This window comes from Falco punctatus (assembly GCF_963210335.1).
Source record: "Falco punctatus genome assembly, chromosome: 4".
Taxonomy (NCBI): Eukaryota; Metazoa; Chordata; class Aves; order Falconiformes; family Falconidae; genus Falco; species Falco punctatus.
In genome coordinates, this window is record NC_137583.1 from 56309543 (window position 1) to 56335816 (window position 26274).

The following is a 26274-nucleotide window of genomic DNA, read 5'->3' on the forward strand; positions in this document are numbered from 1 at the left end:
TTCAGAGGATATTCTGTTACTGTGTCTCCTACAGTACTTTGGAGAGACAGAAGGTTCCTCATGAAAACTGCCCTGGTGTCGTTGCACCACTTTCGGTACCAGCCTGGAAGCTGGAAACTGTAGCTGAGAACTGTTTCGTACTCAGCATCAAAACCCAGTTGAAAACGGTTCCCTGGCCAATTTAAGCATCTTACTTTTATGCAGAATGTTGTACTTAGTGGAAGGGTTTGGGAACTCGCAGACAGCCGTATCTGTGCTGTCGCGGAGCGCTGTCACCGGCCGGGCAGCCCGGTGTGAACGCCTCCAGCCCCCGGCAGCCCTCTGGCTCCGGTTGTTACCGCCGGGATGCAGCTGGGCCTCTAGTGCAGAGCGCTGCCGCAGGGCTCTCAAGCCTCCGCGGGCGCTTAGCGGGGCGGACGGTTCCGGACGGGCCTGCGCCGACAGGGACGCGGCCAGTTCGGCTGCAAGCGGGGACGAGCCCCGCGGATCTGAACGCAGGCGCTGCCGGGGCCGCGCTGATAACGCCAGCGCTCGTAGTACGGGGCGGGGGGTCGGGGGAAGCCTCCAGGGCCCGAGCGCCCCCCCCGCCCCCGCGCTGCGCGCCCCCGGGGAGCCCGCGGCAGCCCCGGCCCCAGCCGTGCCCCCGCGCCGGGCGGAGGGCGGGCGGCGGCGCGAGGCGGGGCGAGGCGGGAAGCGAAAGGGCCGCGGAGCCGGCGGGGGAAGTTGCGAGAGCGGCGCGGCCATGGCCACGGCGCCGGCGGGACCCGATCCCGGCCCCGGCCCCGGCCCCGGCCCCGGCGCGCCGCCGCCCGACCTGCACGCCGTGCCCATGGTGGCGCTCAACTACGGCGTGCGGCGCCGCCTCGGCCTCTACCTCAACCCGGCGGCGGCGGCGGCCGCCGACTGGACGGCGCTGGCGGAGCGGCTGGGCTGGGAGTACCTGGAGATCCGGCGGCTGCAGGCGCTGCCCGACCCCACGGGCGCGCTGCTGGAGGAGTGGCCGTGCCGCTGCCCCGGCGGAGCCACCGTCGGCCGCCTCCTCGACACCCTGCGCAGCCTGGGCCGCCACGACGTCCTGCTCGACCTGGCCGACAGCGTGGGTGAGGCGCGGCGGCACCCCCGGCCCCGGGAGGGGGGAGCCCGGCTGGGCCGGGCCGGGGCTGGGGGCCGGGCCGGGGGCAGCCCGGGGCGGTGTCCCGCGGCCCTCCGGCTGGCCGGGGTGTCCGCAGGCCGCGCAGCGGCGGGGCCCGGCCGGGCTCGGCGCTCCCTCGGAGCCTGGGAGGGAGGGAGGGGAGGGGAGGGGGTGCTGGCTGCCCGGGAGGGAGGGAGGGGAGGGGAGGGGGTGCTGGCTGTGTTTGGCGTTGCTGTACCATCCCGGGAGCTGATGCTAAGAAAAAAGCCCACGCACGCAGAAAAGCCGTTCCCAGGCTGTGGAGTGGCCTCCTCGGAGCCTCACAGAGCTTCCAGGAGGGAAGTGAGACGCGTACTCCTACCTCTGCTAACCATAAGCCCTGCGAACCCCGTCTTACTGCAAACTTGCACTAACAAAGCTTCAGTGTGTCCAAGGATGCCGTGGGCCAGGTCAGCCAGGAGGCAGCTTGTGCTGACACAGGACAGGGTGAAAATTACAGTCCAGTGTGACAGGAAGATATTTACAGGGAGAGATGAGGGTTGTGTGGAACTGGATAACGGAAGGGGAAAATAATTGATAATGGAAGGAAAAATAATTCCTTGCATACCGAAAAAACAGTTGAGATAGGTTGGTGCAAAGTAAGGAGGTCCTTGTGCTGCTTTGGTAACTTGCTCTTTATAGACTCTTCATATTCTTCACCCTCACAGAAATTCAGAGGGAAGCCAGTTGTCAGCAGAAGGGGAGGTTCATTGCCGGAGGATTTCCAAAGCCGGAGGCTCCATTGATGTCCTGTGTTGTATAATATAGGTTACTGGGCTAGTGATGAAGAAATAATAAATCTCATTTCCTGTTACTCTGGGAGATAAGTGAAGAGGTAGAGACTCGCCTATGTAGAGAGCCTGACCAAGAAGCAGTGGAGGACTTCCCTCTACTCTGGTCGTTCTTCCTACTTAAGGACACACTCTGAACACCCAGTTTTGGGAAAGACAAAAAGCCCGGTGTGCTTTGTGACCCACTGATCAGAGGTTCATAACAAACGACAGAAGCTTCCAGCTGTGCAGGGGAGCTGGGACCTCACAAAGACGTTGGGCACCACCTAGGCTGCTTCTGGCCCTGAGTTCAGGAGCTGGCCCAGTGGACGGAGTGTGGTGGGTGGTCTTTGTCAGAACCTGAACAGACAGTTCTCAATAGCAGAATAAGCGGGAGGAATCTGAGCTTCAGGAAAGTCACAATTTTAGCCCAGTGGTAGGTCACGCTGATAAGGGGAGACGGATGAATTCTTGGAAGAAAGACCCACTGAGGGCTGTTCAACACAAAAATACTGCCTCTGCCTCAGGAAATTCCTTAACTGCAAATTGTCCAACAAATAGATTATAAAAATAGGTTGTAGATTATACCCAAAAGATAGATTATTTTAGGAAAATATCACTGTATGCTTATTTTATTCTTATGTTCTCCCTTAGGCATCTGGTTTTGACCACTGCTGGAGACAGGATGCTGGGGTAGATGGACCCTCAGCCTGACCCAGCATGGCCATTCCTCTCTTTTGTTACTTTTGGCTGAGGGTTGCAGGTAGGGCCTTTGACCGGCTGCTGGCAGTTTGAGCTCTTGCAGGACTTGGAGATACTTCCACTCGTAAGAGGAAAGGAAACGAACAGCTGCGTGTACAGTATTTCCTGATGCCAAGGGCATCCATGTGCACGCTGTTAGGACACCTGCGGTAGGATTCAGCTCAGAATCAGAAAACGTCAGTACGGAGGTTTCTGCGATCTGTGCTCATCACAGGAAGTGCAGATCTGGGGCACGGTTCGGCTGCTCACAAGAAGGCATCTCAAGTCATTTGAGAGGCACTGGGGTATCTCACATGGCCTCTACCTTCTGATGGACACAGGCCATTCATAGGTCTGCTGTCATACCTGCTGGCCCGTAACAGACGTCTCGGACACTCTGGAGTCTCTCGAATGACACCTGATGCCTTTGTGTGGGCAGGTGAGCCAAGCTGCTTTGGGACGCAGCGTCCCTGTCAAACACAACTCGTTGGTGCTGTGCAGCTCCAGAGGATGTGGTTTGTGGTTTCTGCTGCAGGACCAGTTCTGTGTCTTCTCTGTTGTCTGCTCCATTCCTGGGTATGCTTAGGGTGCTAAAGAGCGGTGTCTCCTGCAGCCCTGAGCAGTTCCACTTTGGCCGCTCTGTATAGCAGGGCTGTATTTAGGAGCTCCCCTGTTGCAGCATGTGGCGTACAGACTCTTGCAGGATGCAGCTTTTCCATCCCAGCAGATCTGCCCTAACAGGGATCTTTCTCAGCAGTTTATTTTGTTCCGCAATCACCTTCAGGGATGTGAAGCTCTTTGCTTTGGTATATTTACATGAACTCTTTCCTGCTGAAACTTCATGATTTTTGTTTCTTCCTGACACATTATAAAAGTGCTACTTTCCTGCTTGACAGTTACTGGGTCTGTTCCTTCTTTCTTCTCATCATGCTAATCATTTTGCACTTTAGGTTTTCTGGTTTTAGTCTTTCTTTCCGATACCTCAGGTTTCTGTTTGACTGTGAGAAGAATGTACAGCCTGCACTGGGTTAATGAGATGCTGGGTGGAGTGGGACAATTTAGCTTGGAGGAGCTTCTTGCTACTTTGTTGTCCTGGTTTGCATCCTTTTGCTTTAGGGGCCTGCAAAGTCACCTCTGACCCTCCTTCACTCTGGTTAACCTGTACAGCCAGGCTCTATTTTCAGCTGGGGACTAATTCAGGCCCAATCAGTGGAAGTCTTTCATCCCTTCAGGTTCACTGGGCCTATGGGCAGTTTTGGTGCGACAGGGCCCCCAGTTTGCACTTGTAATAAACCCACGAAGCTCCGGTGTTTTGTTTTGAAAGCTTTGCCCAGCCCTCAGGGTTATCCTGTGGGGCTAAACAGGGTCTGGGATTACAGCATGATGCCATCAAAACTCTGTGGGTCGGCTTGCCTAGAAGAATCAGGAGAACACTTGCGCTCATGAGAATGTGTTTCAGCCATGAGTGGTGCGGTGATGAGCTCTGGGCGCCAATCTGGAAAAACGCGGGTCAGGGCAGCGTAGATGCCACTTTTGCAGCTGGGAGAAGCAAAGGGAGAATGCAGGGAGCAAATACACTTAAAATTAACATTTCTGTATTGAGCAATAGTATTAGTGTGCCTTGAAATAATTGCCTGTTCTTGCCTATTGAGCAGTATTTCCGCTCGAGAGCCTGGCTACCTAGGGGACCGTGGCACATGTAAGGTGGTGCCCATGTGCCAGTCCTTCCTGTGGAACTTGCAAAGCCGTTGGCCAGTTCAAAGTGGCTTCAATCACGATTTCAAAGACACAGACTTACCTGACACAGAATGTGCAGGCCTCATGGCAGCGGGCTTGTGCTTTAGTGAGGAAAGACCTGAAATCTGAACCTTTTGGTTGCTAAAGAATTCTTTGCTGCAGGACTGGGGAGGAAGGGGGAGGAGAGGGACAGACGGGAATGCCTCAGCCTCAGGAGAAGCCTTGATCAGATCTGACACCTTATTAGATCGGAGACAATCCAGTCACGAGATGCAAAACTGTGAGATGGAAGCAGAGGATGGGGCTTCAGGACCAGAAGTTCCTGCAGACCTGCTGGTTTCCCGTCAGGGCAGTCACAGCTGTGCTCACTGGGCTCCCACCGCGTCCTGCACTTCCAGGAGATTCTTTACTCTGCTGCTGCTGCTGCTGTACCAGTGATCTCTGTAGCTGTGCCAGCCTGGCCCTCTGAGTGATCAGTACTTTTCTGCTTTGTAATTGTTGGGGCTTTTTTTAACCTTGAACGAGAAGGCTTTAGGGTGTTTCATCTTTTTCTTAATTCCTGGTTTCAAATCTCCTTTTACTTTCAAGTTCTTCTGTAATTGTATATTTCAGAGTGGTAGAGACTGCAGTTTCTTGTCACTTCTCCGAAGACTTAACATTTAGGTTTATCATTTGTTTTTAAACAATATCTGTTTGTGATGAATCTGTATTCCTGTTCGGAAAATTCACAGCAGTGACTGTGACAGGCCTGCTTGCCCTTCCGTTATCCCAGAGGGGAGGTACACACCCACTCTGCGAGAGATAAAGAGGATCCCTACTAGCTGTTGCACAATATAAAAACGGTTTCAAGGGTTCCTTAGTATTTTACACAGTCTTCCTGTGTGTGGTGAGTGTCTATACTCATTGTCACCTGCAGTTCTGGCTGACAAAGGCTGGTGGTGTGAATCAGCTAGTGTGTGTCTGCATTAATAAAATATAATAAGAAGACTTCTAACTGAGAGTCCCCTCCAATTATTTTGTTAATTTAAATATTCCAAAAAGCATAACAATGGGAGCAGACGGTAGAGTTGAGAGCTGTTCTGTATGTGATGCATGCTGTTAAGTGTACAGGGGTATACTAGAACTAAGGATAATAGGAGGAGATTGGTTAAAAAAGAATAAAAGAAAGTTCTTTAAACAGCAAGGGTGTGCTTCAGGAATTAATTGCTAGAGGAGGTCGTGGAGGCAGCATCAGGAGGTTCAAAAAGGGGTGAGAGAAATTCTAGGTACCAAAAAAACCCAGACCGGGCATTTCCCTCTAATATCCTTGATCCATGAAATAGCTATTCCTGTTTTAAAGAACTCCAGCAGTGTAAAGCCACCGTCACAGCAGCCTCTTGCACCTTGTGTGGTTTTGCAGAGGAGGACTGTAAGAAGTACTTAAAAAGGAAGCAGGAGCCGGCTGACCAGCCACTTCAAGTGCCAGCAGTAGACAGCAGCGTGCCAAAGACATCAGAACTGATGGGCATCACCACCAGGGATGATCCGTACGGTAAGCACCCGTGATGACATTGCTGCGTGATACCTCATGTCAGAATCGCCTTCAGCTGCAGCAGACTCCCATGAGAAGTGCAGAAAACCTGTTTGCTTTCATTACTCCCCGTGACATTTCATAACCTAGGTCAGAATGCTTTAGCTGGTAGTCATCAGGCATTTTCATTTTTCCTGTTCTCTAGAGCAGAGAGGAAAAGCAACCCCAGGAAACACTGTACCCAGAAACGGGCTGGCACAGAGCCCACTGGACACGCATGGGAGGAGACTTCCCAGAAATGTGTCCCTTAGCACAGCCTGGCACACAAAGCACAGCGGGTTGGAGTCAAGGGGGAAGGATGTCAGAGCCGATTGCCTTGGCTGCGCTGCCCTGCCTTCGGCAGATTTAACCACCTTTAAAAAGGAAGCAGGGTTTGAAGTACGGCTGGGTGTGAAGTCAGGGGAGAGAGGAAGCACAGTTCTCTGGGTGTGCGCTTGCTGGGCTATGTGCAGCTCTGCACGTGCAGCCGTGTGCATGTGCCGCTGTGTGCTAGGCTGTGTGCACAGCCTTTGGTGTTTCTAACTGCGCGCTGGGCTGCGCAGGCAGCTGTGTGCGTGCTGGCTGGGCTGCGTGCGCAGCTGTGGGCTGAGGAAGCGGACCTCATGTAAAGTCCTGTGACAGCTGGAGCAGCAGCTGAGGCTGAATGGAGATAGAATCACAGAATCAAAGAACAGTTTGGGTCGGAAGGAATCTTAAAGACCATCTAGTTCCAACTCCCCACAAGGGGCAGGGCCCCCTTCCCCCAGCCCCGGTGGCTCCCAGCCTGGCCTTGGGCACTGCCAGGGCTGGGGCACCCACAGCTGCTCCGGGCAGCCTGTGCCAGCACCTCGCCGCCCTCACAGGGAAGGATTTTCTTCCTAATATCTCATCTAAATCTCCCCTCTTTCAGTTTAAAGCCATTCGGCTTGTCTTATTGCTCCAGGCCCTTGTAAAGGGTCTCTCTCCAGCTTTCCTGTCAGCCCCTTTAGGTACTGGGAGGCTGCACTAAGGTCTCCCCAGAGCCTTCCCTTCTCCGGGCTGAACAGCCCCAGCTCTCCCAGCCTGTGCTCACAGGGGAGGTGCTCCAGCCCTCTGAGCATCTCAGCTCACCTCTTTAGATGCTCCCTGGCTAGTCCGACTTTGAGTGGCCACCTTTGCTGTACATGGGGACATGATAAACCCTCCCCAAATGTCCCTAGACCAATATGCTGGTGTTTGTACATGGCAGCTTTACCTGGTGTGACCCCCAGGTTAGCGCTGTGCTCTCAGCACCCTCAGTTTGATGGACCCAGCAGACAGTTACCCTTCTGCTTGACTGGATGCTTCTTGGGTGGATCTGCCTGCCAGGTTCATATTTTTCTCAGCAGCTTTTTGAGCCTGACCTATTTTTTCACTGTCATAGGCTTTAACTGGCATAAAAACTTGAAAACATGTGTAGTGGCATTGATACGGAAAAATATAATACAGTGGGAAACTATTCAGAGTATTAAGGCACTTAATTGCAAGAGACATTGCCCTTAAAATGTAAAACACTAGTATTTAGATAATGGGTAAATAACCAAGAGCTGCCAGCCATTAACACCTTGGGAAAACGGGGCCATTCACTTCAGGTATGATTTCAAGTACCCAAGTTTGACATCTTAGCCATAAAAATTTCAGGTTCCAAATGTCAAGGCCTGCCTTGTAGCTCAATGGATGGCAGATGTCAGGACATTGCTGGGTGAAGGGCCTGCAGGAAGGTTTTGGTTGGGAAGTTTGAATCTCTGTCACCTGAACTAGAGAACCAGGACACAAAGCCACAAAGATATTTCAGATGTGTAACTGCCAGTGAAATCCCAGAGCATCGGGGCTCTGAGTTGCATCCTCTGGGGTGCAACCCTACCCCCTCCGGCTCTTCCCAGGCCTCAGTCTCCCTTCGACTCCCTGGGGCTGGTTGTTACTGCCCCTGCAGATTTTGCACGTCTCAGCTGCCCCTCCCCAGCCACTGCCAGCAAACGGGGGTGTATGTATGTGAATAGCCTGGACTGTGAACCGAAGCGGTCAAGGCACAGAGATGTTACCTCCTGCCAGCCCTGTTACGGACAGGAGTCTGGGCTGAAGGGTAGCTCGTCTGGTAAAATGTTAAATTGCTTCCACAAGTTTGGCCAGAGCTTGTCTGTGAAAGCTCCTGATTCTGAGTCCAAGTCTGTGAGAGCCAGTGAAAGTTCACTACAGGAGTTAACTTCATTTATAGAAGATGACAGCTAAATTTTTAATGGTTTCAGGCAGCGGAATAGAGATGTTTGATGCCTTCATCTGCTACTGTCAGAAAGACCTTCAGTTTGTCCAGGAGATGATCAGGGAGCTGGAACAAACAGAGTTCAAACTGAAGCTCTGTGTATTTGATCGGGATGTCTTGCCAGGAACGTGTGTGTGGTCCATCAGCGGAGAACTTATAGAAAAGAGGTAAGTGAACCGTGGCTGTTTGGGACAGCTGAGTGTAATGGAACATTATGCTCATTTTACCATGATGTCTGCAGTGTGGTGCCAGTGAAGCAGTAAAAATCTACAAAGATGTCTTTATGGGGTTTGTTATGCTCTTGGCTCAAGAAGGAATACTCAAGCATTCCCAAACACATCACTTCATTGTGTTCACAAGAGAGACGGCACTATAGTGAAGCTGCTTATATCTGATCACTTTTCTTTGTCTGGAATATCCTGCAGTCACATCCTTGGAGGTGATCTGGACATGAACGCAGCTCCAGGCGGAGTTAGCTCCACCCCACAGTGTGGGGTTTGAGGGGACAGCACTGGTGTTGGCTCTGGCACTGACTTCAGGGATCCCTCAGACCTATGTGGGACTCAGGGGCGGTGGAGCTGTGAGGCATAAAAGCAGCTCCCCAGATAGGGATTGAAAAATCCCAAGGCAGGTGTTCGGGTTTTACCCATCAGCCTTTCAGAGCATTGTTCAGAGCATTCAGTGCAGCGTTGTTGCCTTCCATAAAGAGCCTAATATGTAGTGCAGAACCAGGCACCTCGAATGTAATCAACAAATTGGAGAATAAAGCTCATATGTATAAAACCAGGTGAATTCACAGTAATATGAGTACATGAAAGCTCAGTCCAGTTCATTCTAGTATTAAAAAGTACTGGTTATGTTCAGTCAATAAAAGCAGTGTGTAAGCAGGTAATTAAGATGGCATTGTTTGTAATATGTAGATAGAGGATCAACCAAAGACTGCACAGACGATCTGGACTTTGCTGTTTCCTCTTTTTTTAGTATATAAGTGTGTATCTGTGATCAGGTTTTTGTGTGTAACGTAGCACTCTGTCTGGCAGTAGTCCTTGCTCTGTAGTTAATTCCTGCTGGAACACAGCTGGTGGCTTCCTTTCTCCACTGGAGCAATTCAAAGGAATACATACTTTTACCAGTGTGAATGAGAAGCATCCCTCTTGACATTTTATTTTTTTTCTCCCCTGACCGCTTCATCTTCAGGTGTCGGAGGATGGTGGTTGTCGTTTCAGATGATTACCTGGAAAGTGATGAATGTGATTTTCAGACCAAATTTGCTCTTAGTCTTTCCCCAGGTAAGATTTCACAAATAACCCATTTAAAATCGCTTATCAACATTGTAATTTTAATTACAGTAGCATCTGAGGCTCCAGCTGAGATCAGTGGGCACTGTACTGTTGGGCTCTGCACAAATGCAAAATGAGGGGTAGTCTCAGATGTGTTTAAATCAATTAGATAAATACGGGTGAGAAAGGAGAAAATAAATAACTGAGAAGTTACAGAACAGGTAACTCAGTCTCAGACCTGGGTTCTCACCACTGACCTACCTTTCATGTGCGCAAAAGTCCACCCAAGCCTGGGGCTTGCCCTGGGTGTAATGCCCCTCACTAAGCAAACAGTCATTTGTCGCTATTAGAAGCAGCCATTAAAACTCATGGTGGCTTTATAGTTTTGTTGTGCAGGCAGGGACCTGGACTTGGTTCCTTGCCCTGCTGTTGACCTTCTGCATGACCGCGAGCGAGAAGCTTTTCTGTCTGTGCTTCAGTGCTTCAGCTGTCAAGTGGGCTAATGCTGCCTGCTTCAGAGACATTGTAGCATGTCAGGCTTGTGAAGTGCTTCAGGATTCATATGAGAAATATGCTACTAAAAAGTATTATAATAAAATTAGGGTGTGAGTAAATGCTGGGAATAGGGTAGCAACTAGCAAACACACAGCTTTTTGCAGAGATGCTTGAGTATTGTGGATAGGTAAACAAAATATGGAATGAATGTTCAGCTTGGATTGGAAAAATCTGTTACATATTTTGTTCTGAATTGAAAAGCCATCAGATTACTTCTGTCAAGTCTGTTCAGATTGCTTTTCTCTAGCCACTAGCTATTCTACACTTGGGTGTGTTGCTGGGGAGTAAGTGCAGCACAGCCTAACAGTATGGAGCATACGCAATATCAGTAGGAGTGTCTGCACATAAAATCTCTTTTCTAGATGAGGTATCTGACATGGTATTATAAGTGACATGCCAGAGGTTACACTGGAAGCCAGTGGCAGAGCTAGGAATTGGCTTCATCTTCCTTGACACAATAATTTCATGTGATGGCCATTAATCCATTGAAAGCCCCTAGCATGTTGCATCAGCCCTCAGTCATCAAGACTTGTAGCAAAGTCCTTTTAGTTCTTCACCAGTTTTTTTGTTGGCGTCATACCTTTCATTAGAACATCAGGAAAAGAAATGCCCGTTTGTATGTAATGACCTGAGCTCTTCCGGTAAAACACGCCTGTAATTACAGGCTTACAGAAATCAGAGTTCCTTGTTTGCGTAAGCTAACTGGTGCACAGAGAGGCTTGGTGGCAAGTTCTGGGAGCTCCACAGATTACTTAAGCATCTGCTGCAGTTACAAAACCTTGGTTATTTGCCTCATCCAGGTCTCAGCACCATCACTTGCGCTGGGCAGCATGGTTCAGCTAGTAGTAGGTATCCCTGTGGAGAATTACAAGGGGAGAGGCTCCTTTTTAGAAGAGCTGCACCTTCCAGCAGTAGCATTCACAGGGAAAGTTGTCTCATCTTGTGCATGCCTCAAAAAAAGCAGTTCGTGTTAGCAGAGTGCTTCCTTGCCGCCCCTTGTTGGGTAACATCTGCAGCCTGAGTAAATCAGGGTAGAGAAACGGAGGTAACCCAGTGAAGCTGGCCAGCTAGAAGCAGGTTAATCTCAGAATTTTCTCTTCATACACACCTGGAAGTAGTTAGAACTGTATACTCCCTTTTGTGTTCCGCAAGGAACTGCACTCTGTTGGTTTTTATCTGCAGTACGTGAGGCCTTTATCACTCCCAGCTGGGATCAGCGCAAGCTGCCCTACGCATGCTGGACGGGGCCCTGCTGCGTGTTGGAGAGAGATGTTCTTAGCAGAGGGCTTGGGATCCAGGAACTTGCTCTCCAGGGTGAGAGCTGGTTGCATTATAATGAGATGACACACCATCAGGAGCAAACCTGGATCTTGTGATGTGTGTGCTGTGCTGGGGAGAGAATGGAGACAGGATCTGACTGTGGCTCTGTGTAACCCTCTGCCTGTGTGACCTGTCTTTCAGGTGCTCGTCTCAAACGGCTCATTCCAGTCAAGTGCAAAACCATGAAGAACGAGTTTCCAAGTATCTTACGGTTCATTACGATTTGTGATTACACCAATCCTTGCACCAAAAAATGGTTCTGGACAAGACTAGCAAAATCCCTCTTGCTGCCGTGATGCAAAGTCATGAGAGCTAGGTGCTTCCTGGTAATCCACCCTGGCTGTGCCTTCGGACCGTGGTGGTGTTCACGCAGGGTCTTTTACTGCTTCAGAACCTGGATCCTTGCAGTTGGTGTTTGGAGCCTGCAATGGGGAGCAAAGAATTTTCTCTAGCACTTTTTCATAAGTCGGAAGGGGAAGTAAAGCAACTGTGTGGGTGTTCCTGTTTAAGTCAATGAGTGACAGCATCCAGCATTTTGTGTAGTAAACACTTTAACTGAAAATACAGAAAATATATTTAAAGACTGAGTGTCTAATACAAGAAGGCTCTATTGTAAGCAGTTAATAAGACTTAGAGCCTCAAACCACAGGTTTTCTTAAATGTTTTCTATTATTTTAAGAGCTGTTTAATGGCTATAGTAACACCTAGGGTTGGTGGTTATTTTTTTTTATTTTCCAGTGAAATCCCCTGGCTGCCCAGTGGTATGCAGGATCTGAGGTTTCAGACTTCTGTTTCTTGCTTTGTGAATGGCCAGTGCTATGAGAATGACTGATTTTGGTGCCCAGCCTGCCCTGCCAGGGCCAATATACCCTGCCCAGCGCTGCAGCCCCACTGCTGGGCAACACAGGGGAATGCGGGTGGGCTCTCCCCAGCCCGCGCTGGTTCTGAGGGCAGACAGTCTCCTTCGGTCCTTGTTTTGAGAAAAGCAGAAGCCTATTTTAATTGTTAAAGCACTGCACAGGAATGAATGGGTTTCGCATTGTCTTTAGCAATATCTGCAGAATTAGAGCAATTATCCATGTAGTTATAACTAATGCAGAATTACTGAGCTTGATTTATTTTCTGTGGACATTTTCCTCCTCAAGGTATACCACAATATTCCTGTCTTGTGTTCATTTACAGGGTAAATCCCTTGTCACTAGTGTTTTCTCAGGCAGTCCCTCAGATATACTCGTAAGCGGGGTTTTTTTGTTCATTGACAGCAAGAAATGTAAGGAAAGGCATGCTCTTGTACCGTGTTGGTCATGTCTGTCTCTGTTCAGGCCACATTTGATTAAATGACCTTATACTAGTGTTTTATATTTCCAGATCTTATTAAATATAGAGTCTTACTTTCGTAGAAATTCAGTCTTAAAATAATGTATTTTCAGTGAAAGTCCTTGCTATGCAAAGTGCAGGCTGCTATTGCTCATTGACTTGACCAGGAACCGAGCTGTGCACCTAAGTGGGTCCAGATCTTAAATTGTTTCACCTTCAAAAGCCTTCCAAAACACATCAGCTTTTGGGATGCCTCAAAGGTACAGGGATAAATACTGAATTAAGAGCGTATTAAATTGTCAATTGGTCTGTTTAAAATATAAAGGTTAATGTTACATTAATAGGAAAGAGCATATTTTAATTAACGGCCACAATAATCACTGTATTTCTGTGACTAAGACTAGTGGCAACATTGATACTGCTCTGCTTGTTAGATTTAGCCCTGAATACTGCAGTGACTAGTGGATCTCATCAGTTCTCAATACTTGGGGGTGAGGGGCAAGGGTTCTGCCCAAAGTAGCATTCTGAAGTGACCTGTTGGTGTATTAAACAGATTTACAGTAAATATTTACTTTCTAAATTGGGAAGAGAGGAATCTTGCTTATGTATCTGCTTGAACTCTGCCACTTTGTTCATTACTTCAGCCACTGACTCATGTTGATTTTACAGCTTAATGTTTTACTAGTTTACATTTTGAAGGTTGCATTTGGATGCGATTTTATTTTATTTTTTTAAAGGATTTGTTTTAAAGCATTACCAGGGCTGAGGTGCAGATGGAAATGCAGGCTCACGCCTTTCCCTCCCTATCAATGAATGGTCCCTTACCAGTACGTGCTGCACAGTCCCGTCCACGCGTGGCTGTGGGTTCCTCCTGGCTGACAGCCCGTGGCCCGAACACGGTGAAGCCTGTTCACGCACATCACGTTGGCATCAGGGGCCGTTGCTGGATAGGCTGAGCTGGGTGTTTTTCAGTCCCTCCTACAAATATAACTGCTGCCATCGTGCCAAGGTGACGTTTGCACCTTTCTGTCTTGCTAGAACAAGTGAGAAGTCTGTAGGCATGGGAGGAGAAAAGTTAAGCTGATGAGGGGTTTCTGAATAGCTTGTCTTCATGTCCTGTTGCCCTCAGGCCTCTCTTGCAGAAGCCGAGACAGCTGCTTGCCTCGGGGTTTCTACATAATTGTTAAATGTCAATTACTGAAGAGTTTCTGGAGGCTGCTTGATCCCCAGGCGCTCCCGGGGCTCAGTGAATTCTCATACTCTGGAGTGTCTATAAACATTAATTATGGGTCATTATTCGCAGGACCAAACCAGATTCCTCTAGTTTGGAGAGCTGAAAGGGCTGTGGTAACTAATTAGCGGGGAGCCCAGGCAGAGGCAGCGGCTCTGCAGACGCTAGAGGGAAGCAATGGCCCATGCTGGCACCCCGGGAGGGCTCCTGCCTGCTGGGTGGGATGGAGGAGGCGGCAGGCATGGACCCGGGTCTGGGGTGGAGAAAAGGGGAGTGGGTTTTTTTCCTCTGCCCGTTGCACCCTTTTCTAGGAGGCTATACCAAAACTAGGGAGATTTTTTGGCAGAATGAACCTTGTGCAGTGTCTTCTGCGTGAGTCCTGATGGGTGGTTTGGGACATGGGGTGTTGCAAATGATGAAATAAAAAATAGCAGCAAAAATAATGTTTGTAATAGATGATCTGGTGGTTGCCAAATAGGGAAGGTGCTGCTTCTGGAAGGGAAAGCAAAAAGAAGAGCTGAATTTGTAAATCTGATGTCCAGTAGATAAGTGGAATATTCCAATTAATCATGAAAGATGTCTGTGCTTTGGTGGGATCTTGTTACCACCCTGCCCCCTGTGCCCTGGCCCTTCTGTGTGCCTGGTTGGAGTGCTGGGCAAGCATCACTCTTGTTGGACTGTTGCTTTATTACAAGCAGTTACAATTTGTCTTACAGGTTAAAATAATTATTTTGGGGTAAAGCGAGGTAACAGCCCTAACACATAAAATATGTGCTTTACATATGTATCCTCTAGAGTTTATGCACTTCTGATATTTTCATATCTGTCTTGTCATGGTAAATTGATGAAGTGTGACATCTATGACTAATATAAAATCTAGGTATTGTGAGCACATTTCAGTGGCAGTGGTAGTTCTCCTCCCCTATTTCATGCTCAGTGGAAGGTCAAAATCTTAAACACCTTTAAGAAAGGGAATTACAAAACTGTGATGTTACTGGTTTTTTTTAATTTTTGTTTCTTTCCCTCTCTGAAATTGTCCTAGATTAATCTGTTGGTACCAAATCACTTATTTTTATACATATACATTTATATTTATATTACTTTCTATCCTAATACAAATCTGTAGAAAAACATGTGCTGTATAGCCATTCTGAAGATAGGCAATGATTTTGTAGTTTTTCCTCCTCAAAACCCCAAACTTTCGCTACTTTTGAAAGCATTTTAAAATAATTTACAATGCAGCAGGCTGAAAGTACTTCTTGGGCATAAGAAAATAAATATTTGATCTCAAAGTCAAGTGTTAGTAAGAAATTATATGAGCTAGTTCTTTTTTATTTCTTCATGTTTTGCCTAAACAGCTTCCTCAGAGGGGGTTTTTGGCCATGCCTGGGAGAGGGAGAGTTTTGTCATGCCAGGAGGAAAATTGTCAAGGAATTGTACTTCAGATGTGTGGTTCCTCTCCAGGTCTCATTTTTGGCTTTGCCGTTTGTGTCTGTCACCGTCCTGGACTTGCTTCAGCCCTGGTACCCAACAGGCTGGAGGGGATGGAGCCGGGGCTTGCTCTGCCCGTGCCTGGCGAGCAGGGATGCCGGGCGGTTAGCTCCTGCTCTGCATCCTTTCTAGAGGCCCCGGCAGGGGATATATTGCAGTGCGGCGATCTGGAGGAATTTGCCAGCTTTATTTCCTTTGGCTCCGAGTCAGTCCAAGCCAGGGAAATAACTTACAAACCCAGCAGCTGTCAGGCCAAGGCCCTGCCACAGGAAAAGATGAAGGATCACTGAATCATAGAAGTGTTGGTTGGAAGGAATTTGTGGAGGTCAAGGACGAGCTGCACTTCACAACAGGAGGCTATACGCTAAGCCACTTGTGGGACAATATCCCCTACAAAGTATATGAAGTAATGTCTTTGCTATGGCTACTATGAGTGAACATATGGACAGTGATATGGAAACCATCCCTGAACATACTCCTCTAGATAGAAATCGCTGGCGAGAGCAGCCTGCCAGGAGAGTCACAGAATCACAGAATGGTTTGGGCTAGAAGGGACCTTAAAGATCATCTAGTTCCAGCCTCTCTGCCATTCCACTACACCAGGTTGCTCAAGGCCCTGTCCAGCTGGGCCTTGAACACCTCCAGGGATGGGGTATCCACAGCTTCTCTGGAGTCCCACTCCTAGAAGTGCTGGCATCCCATCAGTTTCAGTGCCGCTTTACTCCACTCACCTGTTCGCCTGTTTTTGAGCAGTTAATGGGTTTTGCCCTTATCTGAGCGTGAGTGTACCTCCGAGTCAGGTGGGATCAGGGGGTCCAGCACAGGAGCTCTTTCCTAGCTGTCATTCCTCTTGTGCTAAAGAAATATTCCCGGTCCTCCATTTCACTTTGATGCAGGAACATCGGTGCCATTTCCTTGTTTACTGGAGGACAGCATTTACCTGGTGAAATTCAGTAACCACTGCCGAATGTTCTAAGCTTCAAGGGTGGAGGGTGAGAGATGAAATATTGCCCCTCGATGGATCAAATTCTGTTCTTCATTACACTGACACGAGAAGAGTTGCTTTATCACCATTGAGGCACTGATTGGTGCAGAGGGCACATTTACAGGAAGAAAATTAGGACAGGGAAGAAAATGCAATTATGTATAAAAAATGGCTGGGAAAAATGTTGTTTGAGCATTCTGGAAACATATTGTAATAAGGCAATAAAAAGAAACAAACCCCACAAGTTCCACATTACTGGAAAGCGTGTTAATAGAGCTTATTAAAAAGCACCTCTGTCAGACCTGTTGAGGTTTTACCAGACATGTGCTGTGTACAAATATTTCGCTAAAAGGTAATTTTCTCTTAAGTGCTATGTTATAATAATTTTTGGTTCAGCTGATCCCCAGTAGGATTCTGAGATTACTTTAAACCCAATCAAACTCCTAGACAAGCAGTATGGAGACTGGCCTGGAAAACTTGTTTATTTTGTAGCAAAATATGCAGGCAGGAGAATGAATATTGTATCCACTCCGGACCTGAGCTGCTCTGCAAAGGTTTAATTAATTGAAGGTGTATTTAAGTTTTAAGCTGTTGTGAGGTCTGATTTACAAACAACACATTTTCTGTTCCTGTAGCAGAACCTGGCTTCAGCTGACAAAGCTGATCGCACAGTGGCAGAGGTTGGGGCAGTCCGTGCCCACCAGCCAGTGGTTTCTTCTCTCTCAGCTGGGTAAGATGGTTTCTGCCAGGGCATGTTGTGATGCACCAGCAGCTGTGAACTGCTGTCCTGTGCTGTGTGGGATGCATCCCTTCAGTTCAGAGCATGAACATTTCATGAGCTGCACCTGGAGTTTCTCCTGGCTGGCAGCCAGCAGAGGGGCCTTAATTCCAATGTCGCCGATTCCTAAGTTGGGGTCTGGTGGGGCAGGCCTGGAAGGAGGGAACGATGTCACTGTCCGTGAAACACTTACGTCTTTTTACAAAAGGTTGCTTGGAACTTTTTTCCTCCTCTTGTTTCACACCCGCCTTCCTGCTGCCCTGCAGTGCAGTGTCTGGGGCTGAGCCTGAAGACAGCATGGTTGCTCTGTGCTGCACTTTCAAGCCTTCCCTTTCTAGCAAACGTGGCCCCCCCCGGGTGAGAAGGCAGGTGGCAGATGGCTGGTAGCACAGCCACACTGGGAGGAACGTGCCAGGGTTTCCTCAACAGCCAAGCATCCAGATTCTTCCTGGACCAGGCAGATTTCGTACAGCTCTCAGCCCTACCACGTGGGGAAAGGGCAAAGGAGTGCTCCAGGCTGGGTGCCAGCCTGTGGGGGAAAGGTTCAGTGGGTCCTGCTGGCTCGTAAGGTGGGTGGCTGCTCGTTTCACCTGTGCTGAGGGCGCAGGAGGGCTCTGTGGAGGAAGCAGCCGGCAAGACGGTGCAGGACCAGGAGGAGAATCCTTGCTCCAAGCGCAGTGAGAACAACACTACGAATCTTGCCTGGTTTATTAATGAAATCAAAGTCAGGAGGCTAAGAAAGAGACCTTTATCCACTGTTGAGGAGGCTGCAGTTAGAAAAAGGATGGACTCACGGGAAATATGGTCAGCCAAATGTGGGGGTTACGATGAAGTGAACTTTCACAAAGTTTTTGCAGCATTTGTCTGGCTCTAATATTCAGTTATGTTCGCCTTCTGTTTGTGTCAGCAGAACGAAATGTAAAAGCCACAATTCCTTAGGTGCTTAACTGCTTCTGTGCCAGTTTACAATCTGCTGCCTCAGAAACAAAAAATACCATTCAGGAGGGGAAAACTGGGTAAGTGAACCCGAAGGTCCATGTGTCATTCCCTGCCCTGCTGGAGCCATGGCAGACCCTGCGGACTGCTTTACAACAACATTTCTGGAAGTATTAAGAAATCAGGTGACTGACTTAAAACTACTGAATCATCAAAGATTAGTGTTTGATTTTTGGCAGCACTTGGCAGACACCCCCAATGGAAATATACATGGAAATGAGATTTAAACTGCTTTGAGCTGAAGACTAAAATGGACATTGGCCTTAAAATGTCAGTGCCTCAGCATCTGTAAAACCTCACATGAGTATACAAAGAACATTATTTTTCAGTATCAGTAAAGGGCTTTTGAGCTCTTTAGAAAGAAAGGCAAAGAAGAGAAGCATCACATTTTTTACTGTAAAGCTATTTAGTCTAAAAATGAATATTCCCTGTTTTTCCTAACAGTTATTATTTAGCCTCCTTGGTGACTTAAGCTCTCCTAGCACTGCATCTGGCATCTGCTTAGCTGCATTGTTTTATTGAGCATCGGGAATGGAAGCTTTTAAGATTTTCTATTTGGGCTCTCAGAAATCTCGCCTCATCAGCATGCTGCTCTCGGCAGACGGGTTTTTCTTCAGCTCCAAGACATGCATATTGATCAGTCATTTTCTTTTGTTACCTAGCATCCTGTCATCGATTTTAATTGTTTGGTATTGAAGAGGAAGCATTCAGTACACGTAGAATTACCAACTATGAAATTTTGCTTTCCACACCTTTTGCCAGACAGTGCCCACAGCTAAGCCCTTAGGAGCTATGGATCTCTCTCTCTCAGCTAGCAATCTGTACAAATTACGCAGCAGTCAATTTTTCTCTATTACATCAATTTCTGATTCTGTGTGACAGCTTTCCCTGCCGTATGATTTCACACTTCAGCGGTTTGTTTCAGAGGTGCCATGTGGGTTTTTTTCTTTTTCACAGGAGTGGTGGTGGTAATCCATTTAATTTGCAGATACCTTACTTGTGTCTTCCTGGTTCTCCTTTCCTACTGCTGTCCTTCAGAGATTTGTACAACTTCAAGCAACTCCTAGTTTCCTCTTGTGGCTCCTCTCTGGCTCCTCATCAGCCCACGGGGCTGCTCCTGGCCTGTTCCCTGAAGCTTGCTCTCCTGCTGCTGAACTGGAACAGCTTCTCTAAGATGAAACTGTAGCTTGGTAGTATACCTAATAGAGAGAGGAATCTTCTCATCCCCATGGTGCAAAATACCAAAGCTGGGAGCTGGTGTGATTCATTAACTCTTCTCCACTTTCCCCTGCAAAATATCTTCCTACACTTAGATTGTTCCCATCTTTTAAAAACATTCCTGCACTCTTGGAGGGCTTTCATTACAAATATTTCCTGAAGGCTCTGTATGTAAAGACCTTGGTTGTCTCCTACTGTCTCTCATTCTAGGTTTTCCTTTACTTTAGATACACAAAAAGGATCCTATTTTTAGCAGCCAGCAGTCAATGACACAGGAATTCATGAGTAAGGAAGGAAAGGATGTGAACTATCCAAATAGATTTTTTTTCAGATGAGATCTCTATACATTCCTATTGCCATCGTAATAAGCTATGAGTCACTGTTACACTGAACTATTACACTATTATTGTAAACTCATGTCATTAGAATCTGCTAATGTGAACCACTAACCTTGCCTGGCCTCAGCTTACCTGGGTTCAAGAAGATATTGGCCGTTTATAAGGATAAGAACAATATTCCCTCACAAATCTTATTCCCAGATAGCAAGAAGTGAACAAAACCTTATTCAATCCTATCTTTCTATTCCTAGGGTTTCTCTTCTCATTGCCTTTTAAGAGAATTCATGTTGCTTCACTGTAATGTCACACAAGATGTTTTATTTCTTCAAAGTCTGCCAGCTGTAAACTGGGCCCATGCACTCCCAGATGACAGAGTACCCATGCTGTACCACCTTGAGAGCAGCAATGTTTCCTCCAAAAGCTGCTTTCTGTGTTCAGTCCTGCCATGGCCATCCCTCAGGAGATTTAAGTACCCAGGGACACTTGGGCCTTCCCTGCTGCAACAGGATCTTCTCTGGCATTGCTAAACTGATTTCCGTCAGGAGTTATGTGCTGACTGAGTATTTTTCTAGGAGAGTTTTGTGTAACAATAAAGTGTCCAAAATGGTCTTGAATACACACACAAAGCTTTGCGTAATGGAACCAACAGTCCTTGGCCACCCTGCACCAACTGGAAAAGAGGAGTCAGGCCAGGTGTACCTGCTTGTCTGTCAGGGTCTGGATGCTTGCATCAGGCTTATTTTGCGCTTTCAGCAATGAATGAAAAGGCTCTGAAACACATTCTCAACCCCTCTGTCCTGCTCAGCTGCTTAGAAATGCTTCATAATGGAGATTTACCCTCCACAGAAAAGGCCAGTGGGAAAACTTCTCTGTCCTTAGAAGCTTTGACATTCCCAGGGCGAAAGGAGGTGTGGGCATGTGAAGTGTCTTTCATCAGCTTCTGTAAAGACAAAGCAGTATGAAGAAAGCATTATTGTAAACCAGAGCAGATCAAGAGCTGATTACTAAACTCTGGTTCAGGTATGTGGTAATCAAGATCTTGTTATAATTATTTTCTAAACCTAGCACTGATTTTATATTAGATTTGAAGGAGGCAGCAGCTATAGTTTGTTACAGAGAGGGTTAACTGGCTTTCAGTTTGTACACTAAAAAATCATAAACTTAGAAGAAAAGAGTAAAAAGAAAAAACATGTCTTGATCCTAAGCTCTTCACTTGTTCCCGGGAGCTTAAAATCTGGGGGATATTTTCAGTGGAGGAAGTAAGAGAACAGCACAACATTTCTGTTGAGGGGCAGTGGTGATGGGATAAGAAGTGTGTTTGCAGAGCGAAAGCTGGTTTCAGTAAACATGCTGTGAGAACCAGAATTCACCTGTTAAAACCGGGCCTTCAGCTACTTGACTTCAAAGTGACCTCAAAGGTGAATTTAAATGACTTAGCACGCCGGCACTCAATGACGGGGCGGAGATACACGGTAGTACACAGGATCACTTACAAAAACCTGCTGGTGTGGTTTAGACTGGCATTTGGCTTATGTTTTGAAAACAACTATTATTAAAAACTTACCCCAGTTGGAGGGTTTTAAATCACTCCTCCTTCCTCCATGGCATGGTCCTTGCCTTATTTCTCGAAACCCAAAGTAAAGCTGCCAGGAGAAATCCCCAGAGATAAAGTCAGCTGGAGAGGAAATTGCCTTGTACTTTGTTAAATAATCAGCTGCTGTTTGATAGAGTAAGGTCCCTTCAATAAATCTGGAAGTGTTTCCATAAAGCAAGAATAGCGGGCAAATTTTGCAGTGAAACAAGGTCAGGCATTCCACTTGCCGACATGCGCTTGGCCCTATTCTAAATGCAATAAGACAGGCATTGTTGGGCTCCCCCTCGCTTTAGCAAACCATGGCCGTACCAAGCAGTTCAATAAGCACATTAACTGCTATTGCTGGCAAGAATCATGGTAGCTAATGCATAGTCACTTACAAACAGCAGTTTATGATGCCTTAAAAAGCCTTTAACTAGAAACGCAGCAACAAATGCCATGGTCTCAAACACTACTGAACTGTGTCAGCAAATGCGTCTGTGTGGCTGTTCCAAAAAAGCAACTTTGCCTTGAACTATAACAAGAAGAAAATTATGCCTGAGAGTCTACGTGAATAGAAAGATGAAATCTGCAGTGTCTCAATATGCAAACTAGAGTTTAGACTAGTTTTGTACAACCCAAGTGTAAGTGAAGTTTATGTTCACACTAGCGATGATGATAAAATATATCAACCGTCAAGGATCCTTTACAGGCACTAAAGCTAGTATCATCTGTGTACTGAGGATTAGAATCATCAATCTATGTATTAAACATCAGTTCTATGATAGCCAATATTACATGAATGGGGAAAAAAAAATGTAAAGAGCTGGACAGCACCCAGTAATCAGCAGTTGGCCCACAAAGGCAGGAAACCATGTACCTTATAAGAATGAAAGCATTTTGTGCATGGATCGTGTGCCTGTTGTGCTTGCAGGTGCCAGAAGAAAGCCTTTACTTTGCAGCAAAATCAATGGGAGGAGGGCACCGCCTGCTCTAATCACTGTGGTGTTTTCCTGGAAGTCAAAAATCAGGGGAAACCCAGCTCTGAGACTTTCTCAGATTGCAGCCTTCCTACTTGAAAGACATTTGGATTTTTTCCACTTCTCAGTCTCCTGTAAAGCCTGGTCCACAGCGGAAGTGGATGCATGAGGAAACTGCTTTTCCACTTCAGATTTCTACTAAAACTTCTTATTATTACAACAAACCACTGGATTCAGCAGCACTACTTCATAGGCTGTTTTATAAATACAGGCATCGCCTCTGCCCTGATGAGCTTACAACCTACACAAACTAGACAAAATAAAGCAAATTGGGAAGAGTAGCATAAGCAGAATATTAACAATGAAAAAGGAGAAGATGCTGCTTGGAGATCTGAAGTGGACTAAGGATTAAGACCTTTGTGGAAACTCCATTTTTTCATCCCTCAACTGATGCAGGTTAAACTAACATGCTGAATGAATGAATGCAACAGCAATGCCTGTCTTTTGAGGACCCCAAAATGCTGATTTCATTTAAAAAATAATACAAAATTTGTGGGACCTGGATTCTATGTGAATGAGAGATTTTGGCTTAAAAATGTGGAAGTGCATTTTTCATGGCAGAGCTGGAAAACTAAAATACAGCATTCATCTGTGTATGTTCATGTGGCTGCTGGTGGTCTTGTCAGTGCACTCGTTAAATTTTAATTTAGATCAAAGTCTGTGCTAATTCTTAAAGGACAAGGCTCATTGTGGACCTAATCCTGCCCTACTGATCTAAATCAATAGAGTTTTAGCATTGTCTTCAGGGGGAGGATTTTTGGTCCAATATAAGAGAATTAAAAATACGGTTCTGATTTAAAAAACACTGTAGTAAAATTAAGCATATATAAGTCTTTCTTTGTTGTTGATGCCTGGCTCAGATCCATTTTTAAAATGCTGTTAGCTATCAGAAATATGACGCTGGCTACCCAAGTGCATGCTCTGGGGTAAAACCTGTTTTTAATTGCTGTATAAACTCCTTTTATAACATGGTTATAAGATCACAGAGACAGTTCTGAGCAGTAATTAAAGCATATTTAGCAAATATTAAAAATCGCTCAGCAGAGGAATGTTTAACACAGACAAGCAGGAAAAACAAACAGCTTTTCAGTTGAAAGCTCTGCCTTATGACAGAGACCATCGTTGTTCAGTGCCTGCAGCGCAGCAAGCGAGATGGGACTGTGGGCCTCTTGCTTCTGTAGGACAAAAAAAAAAAAAAAAAAAAAAAAAAAGAGTAGTAGGAGGGAGTTAGTGTCCTGTGTTAGGTAGCACAAGTGAAATACTGGACTCAGAACTCAGAGGATGCATTTGGCAGGGTACACTGGCCCTCTACAAAGCCTAGTTCATCAGAGGCATCTCAGGAATTTGTCCTAATAAGCTAAAAATATGTATAACTGATGTTCTTTGAGTCACAGTAGTGCCTGACATTGAGCTACAAGAAGAATAGTGACTGACAAAGAGGAATGAAACCTGATGAAGAGCTTCCCAGTCAGCTTTCCTGATGGTTATAATTGTGCTGGGTGACAGTGAGAGATGCACCATTTCATCTCTTTTTATGTTGGAAAAAACGATCAGATCCCCAAACTGCAAACACTTTACAGCATCCCTCATGGGTTCATGGTACCAGTTAGCCTCACATTCCTTACTCTTTTAATCGGATTTCCTCCCCTCCCCTGACCACCCGATGTACTTCTGAATGCATCCAAATCAACAAAGCTCCAGCTACAAACTTGTGGGCTGTGACCCATAGGATAAGGGTGTTGGACATACCCCAGGAGTGTTGAATTTACAGTGTGGAGCAAGCAGAAGCATCCAGCAGCTGGGAAACCGGAGAATTGCTCATCTTCAGAGGCAGTGAGGAGAAAACCCGACCTCCCGATCCCTCCATACCCATCATAACCCCGGGAACTATTTTTAAACACGGAATGTGGATCCCTGAAGCGCCTGGGCTGGGCTCCACACCTGCTCACCACAGGGCCGTGGTCAGTAGGGAAACGGAGACGGGTGGCAGTGGTTTGGCCCTCTTCGCCTCGGGATTAAAACGCTCCTCCTGGACCAAATCCACACGAGGCTGCGCCATCGCTTTCCACCCTTCTGTCCGGTGGGTTCCAATGTGTCCAGCGCACATTGCAAGGCTGCCACAGCGGCCAGCTGTCACCACGTTTGGGAGAAGGGCTGCTGGCACACCGCGCCCGGGGCCACTTGCCTCCCGCCGGGCTGGGACCCCCCTCACGGCAGGCGCAGCCCCGGCCGCCTCTTCCCGCCGCTCCCCGGCCTTCGCTCCCGGCCCCAACCGCAGGCCCCTCAGGCGAAGGGACCCTGGAGAAGGACACGATGCGATTGACAGTTACCCCGCCAATGGGTGCTGCGGGTTCAGCCGTTGGCAGCCAATTGCAGCCCGCAAAAGGTCTTAGGCCAGCAGCCCCTCCCGCCTCCTGGCTGAGGGAGGGGAAGATGTGGGCAGCCGCCATCTTGTGTGTGGCATCCCCGCCCTTCCCTTTCCCTTCCTTAAGGACTCTCCCTTTAGCCGTCCTGCTTTCGGTAGCGCTCTGTACCGACCCATCCCCCAAGACCGGTGACGGCAGTCAAATAAACTGTGGTGGTGTGGCGGCGGCGGCGGCGGCGGGGCGCCACGCTCAAGATGGCGGCGGGCGGCGCCCTGCGGTGGCGGGCGGGGCGTGCGCGCGGCGGCGTGCGCGGGTGACGTCAGGGCGGTCTGGGCATGGGCAGGTGGAGGGAGCAGGCAAAGTTTGGCCGGTGGTAGCGGCAGGCGGCGGCGGAGGCGGCGGGGCTGCGGGTGCCGCTGCCGGCGAGGGCTTGGCTGGGGGTCGGGGCAGCCGGGCCGCACGGGGCAGCGCAGCGCCTCTCCGCTCCCTCGCTCCTGCGTGGCACTCCCCCTCGCGGTGCGGAGGGCGGGCGGGCGGCGGGCGCGGCGCGGCCATGGCCGAGGACCCCAGCGCGCTGCCCTGGTCCATCAACAAGGATGACTACGAGCTGCAGGAGGTTATCGGTGAGCGGCCGGCGCGGCGGGATGGGACGGGGGCTCCCGCCCCCCACCCGCTGTCTGTGCGCGCGGCGGGGCGGGTGGGGGGTGCGGGGCGCCCCCTCGCTGAGGGGCGTGTGTGTCCCTCCGCCGAGGGCAGCGTGGGCAGCCTGGCCCCCCTCAGCTGGGGGGTACTGTCACCCCACCCCCACCCCTCCCCGCTGAGTGGGTTGATACGTGTGTGTGGGGGGAGGCTGTGTGGGGCTCTGCCCCCTGTCCCAGGGGTGTGGGGGTCCAAGAGGCCGCTTGACAGAGGGGGGGTCTGCCCCTTTTCGCGAGGGAGGTATGTGCTCGGGGTGTCTGCCCCCCTCCCCGGTCCAGGGGGGGTGCGTGCGGGTCGTGTCCCCCCGCCGTGGGGGGTGCGTGGTCAGGGAGGGGCTGGGGGCCCCCGCGGCTGCAGCCTGGCCGGAGGTGCGGGGGTTGCGGGGTTTCCCCTCCTCACGCGTGTGCGGGACCCGCAGCGGCGGGTGCGGGTCTGCCCCGTCCCCAGCAGAGGCTTGGGGTAGCTGGGGGCACCCCCTGGCAGGGGGCTCATCTCCAGCCTCTGCCGCCCCTGTCTGCGGGGGGGGGGGGGGGGGCGGCGCGGGTACCCTGACGCCGGGCACGGAGCGGGATGGGTGTCCACGCTGTGGGGGCTCCTCTGTGCCCGTCACCGGGCGGGTTCGATGCGGTGGGCATGAGGTGGTCTGCAGGAGCCAACTCCACTGCTGACGTGGGCTCTCCCTTTCTGGGGCACCCCCATTCATTTCGGGGGACGACTCCTCTCAGCACTTCGGGAGCCCCGTGTTGCTTTGGTCCGCGCAGGGGCGGAGGGTTTTGTAGTGGCACCGAACAAGCCTTTTATCCTGGGTTTTTGCTGCTGCTGTGCATTTTCATTCATTGTC

General features: G+C 48.7%; 2 protein-coding genes and 1 long non-coding RNA gene across 6 annotated transcripts in view; 2 read left to right on the plus strand and 1 right to left on the minus strand.

The window, feature by feature from the left end:
- Positions 1 to 59: 59 nt before the first annotated feature.
- Positions 60 to 13283, plus strand: MYD88 (MYD88 innate immune signal transduction adaptor). Its single transcript, XM_080383018.1, has 5 exons — positions 60 to 1100; positions 5819 to 5950; positions 8233 to 8413; positions 9444 to 9535; positions 11543 to 13283. The coding sequence occupies exons 1-5, from the start codon at positions 206 to 208 to the stop codon at positions 11695 to 11697; spliced, it is 1455 nt and encodes a 484-aa protein (XP_080239144.1). The 5' UTR covers positions 60 to 205; the 3' UTR covers positions 11698 to 13283.
- A 1745-nt stretch (positions 13284 to 15028) lies between these two features.
- On the minus strand, positions 15029 to 24258 carry LOC308062087. Of its 4 annotated transcripts, XR_013927463.1 has the most exons (5): positions 24118 to 24258; positions 23486 to 23543; positions 22209 to 22341; positions 21320 to 21398; positions 15029 to 20695 (listed from the first exon to the last, which is right to left on the minus strand). It is a non-coding gene; the product is annotated as an uncharacterized lncRNA (long non-coding RNA). The 4 variants fall into 4 exon arrangements; XR_013927462.1 differs by lacking the exon at positions 22209 to 22341; XR_013927464.1 differs by having other exon boundaries at positions 22209 to 23543.
- Positions 24143 to 26274, plus strand: part of OXSR1 (oxidative stress responsive kinase 1) — a 94608-nt gene continuing 92476 nt past the window's right edge. Inside the window, exon 1 of the mRNA XM_080383011.1 lies at positions 24143 to 25357. Coding sequence (XP_080239137.1) covers positions 24682 to 25357 — 676 coding nt within the window. The 5' untranslated portion in view covers positions 24143 to 24681. The remainder of the gene's footprint in view (positions 25358 to 26274) is intronic.

Bases quoted from the DNA above. Each gene is read 5' to 3' on its own strand.
- MYD88 (XM_080383018.1), top strand. From the start codon at position 206: ATGTTGTACTTAGTGGAAGGGTTTGGGAACTCGCAGACAGCCGTATCT. The intron at 1,101-5,818 runs GTGAGGCGCGGC...GTGGTTTTGCAG, and splicing joins CGACCTGGCCGACAGCGTGG to AGGAGGACTGTAAGAAGTAC. The intron at 8,414-9,443 runs GTAAGTGAACCG...CTTCATCTTCAG, and splicing joins GGAGAACTTATAGAAAAGAG to GTGTCGGAGGATGGTGGTTG.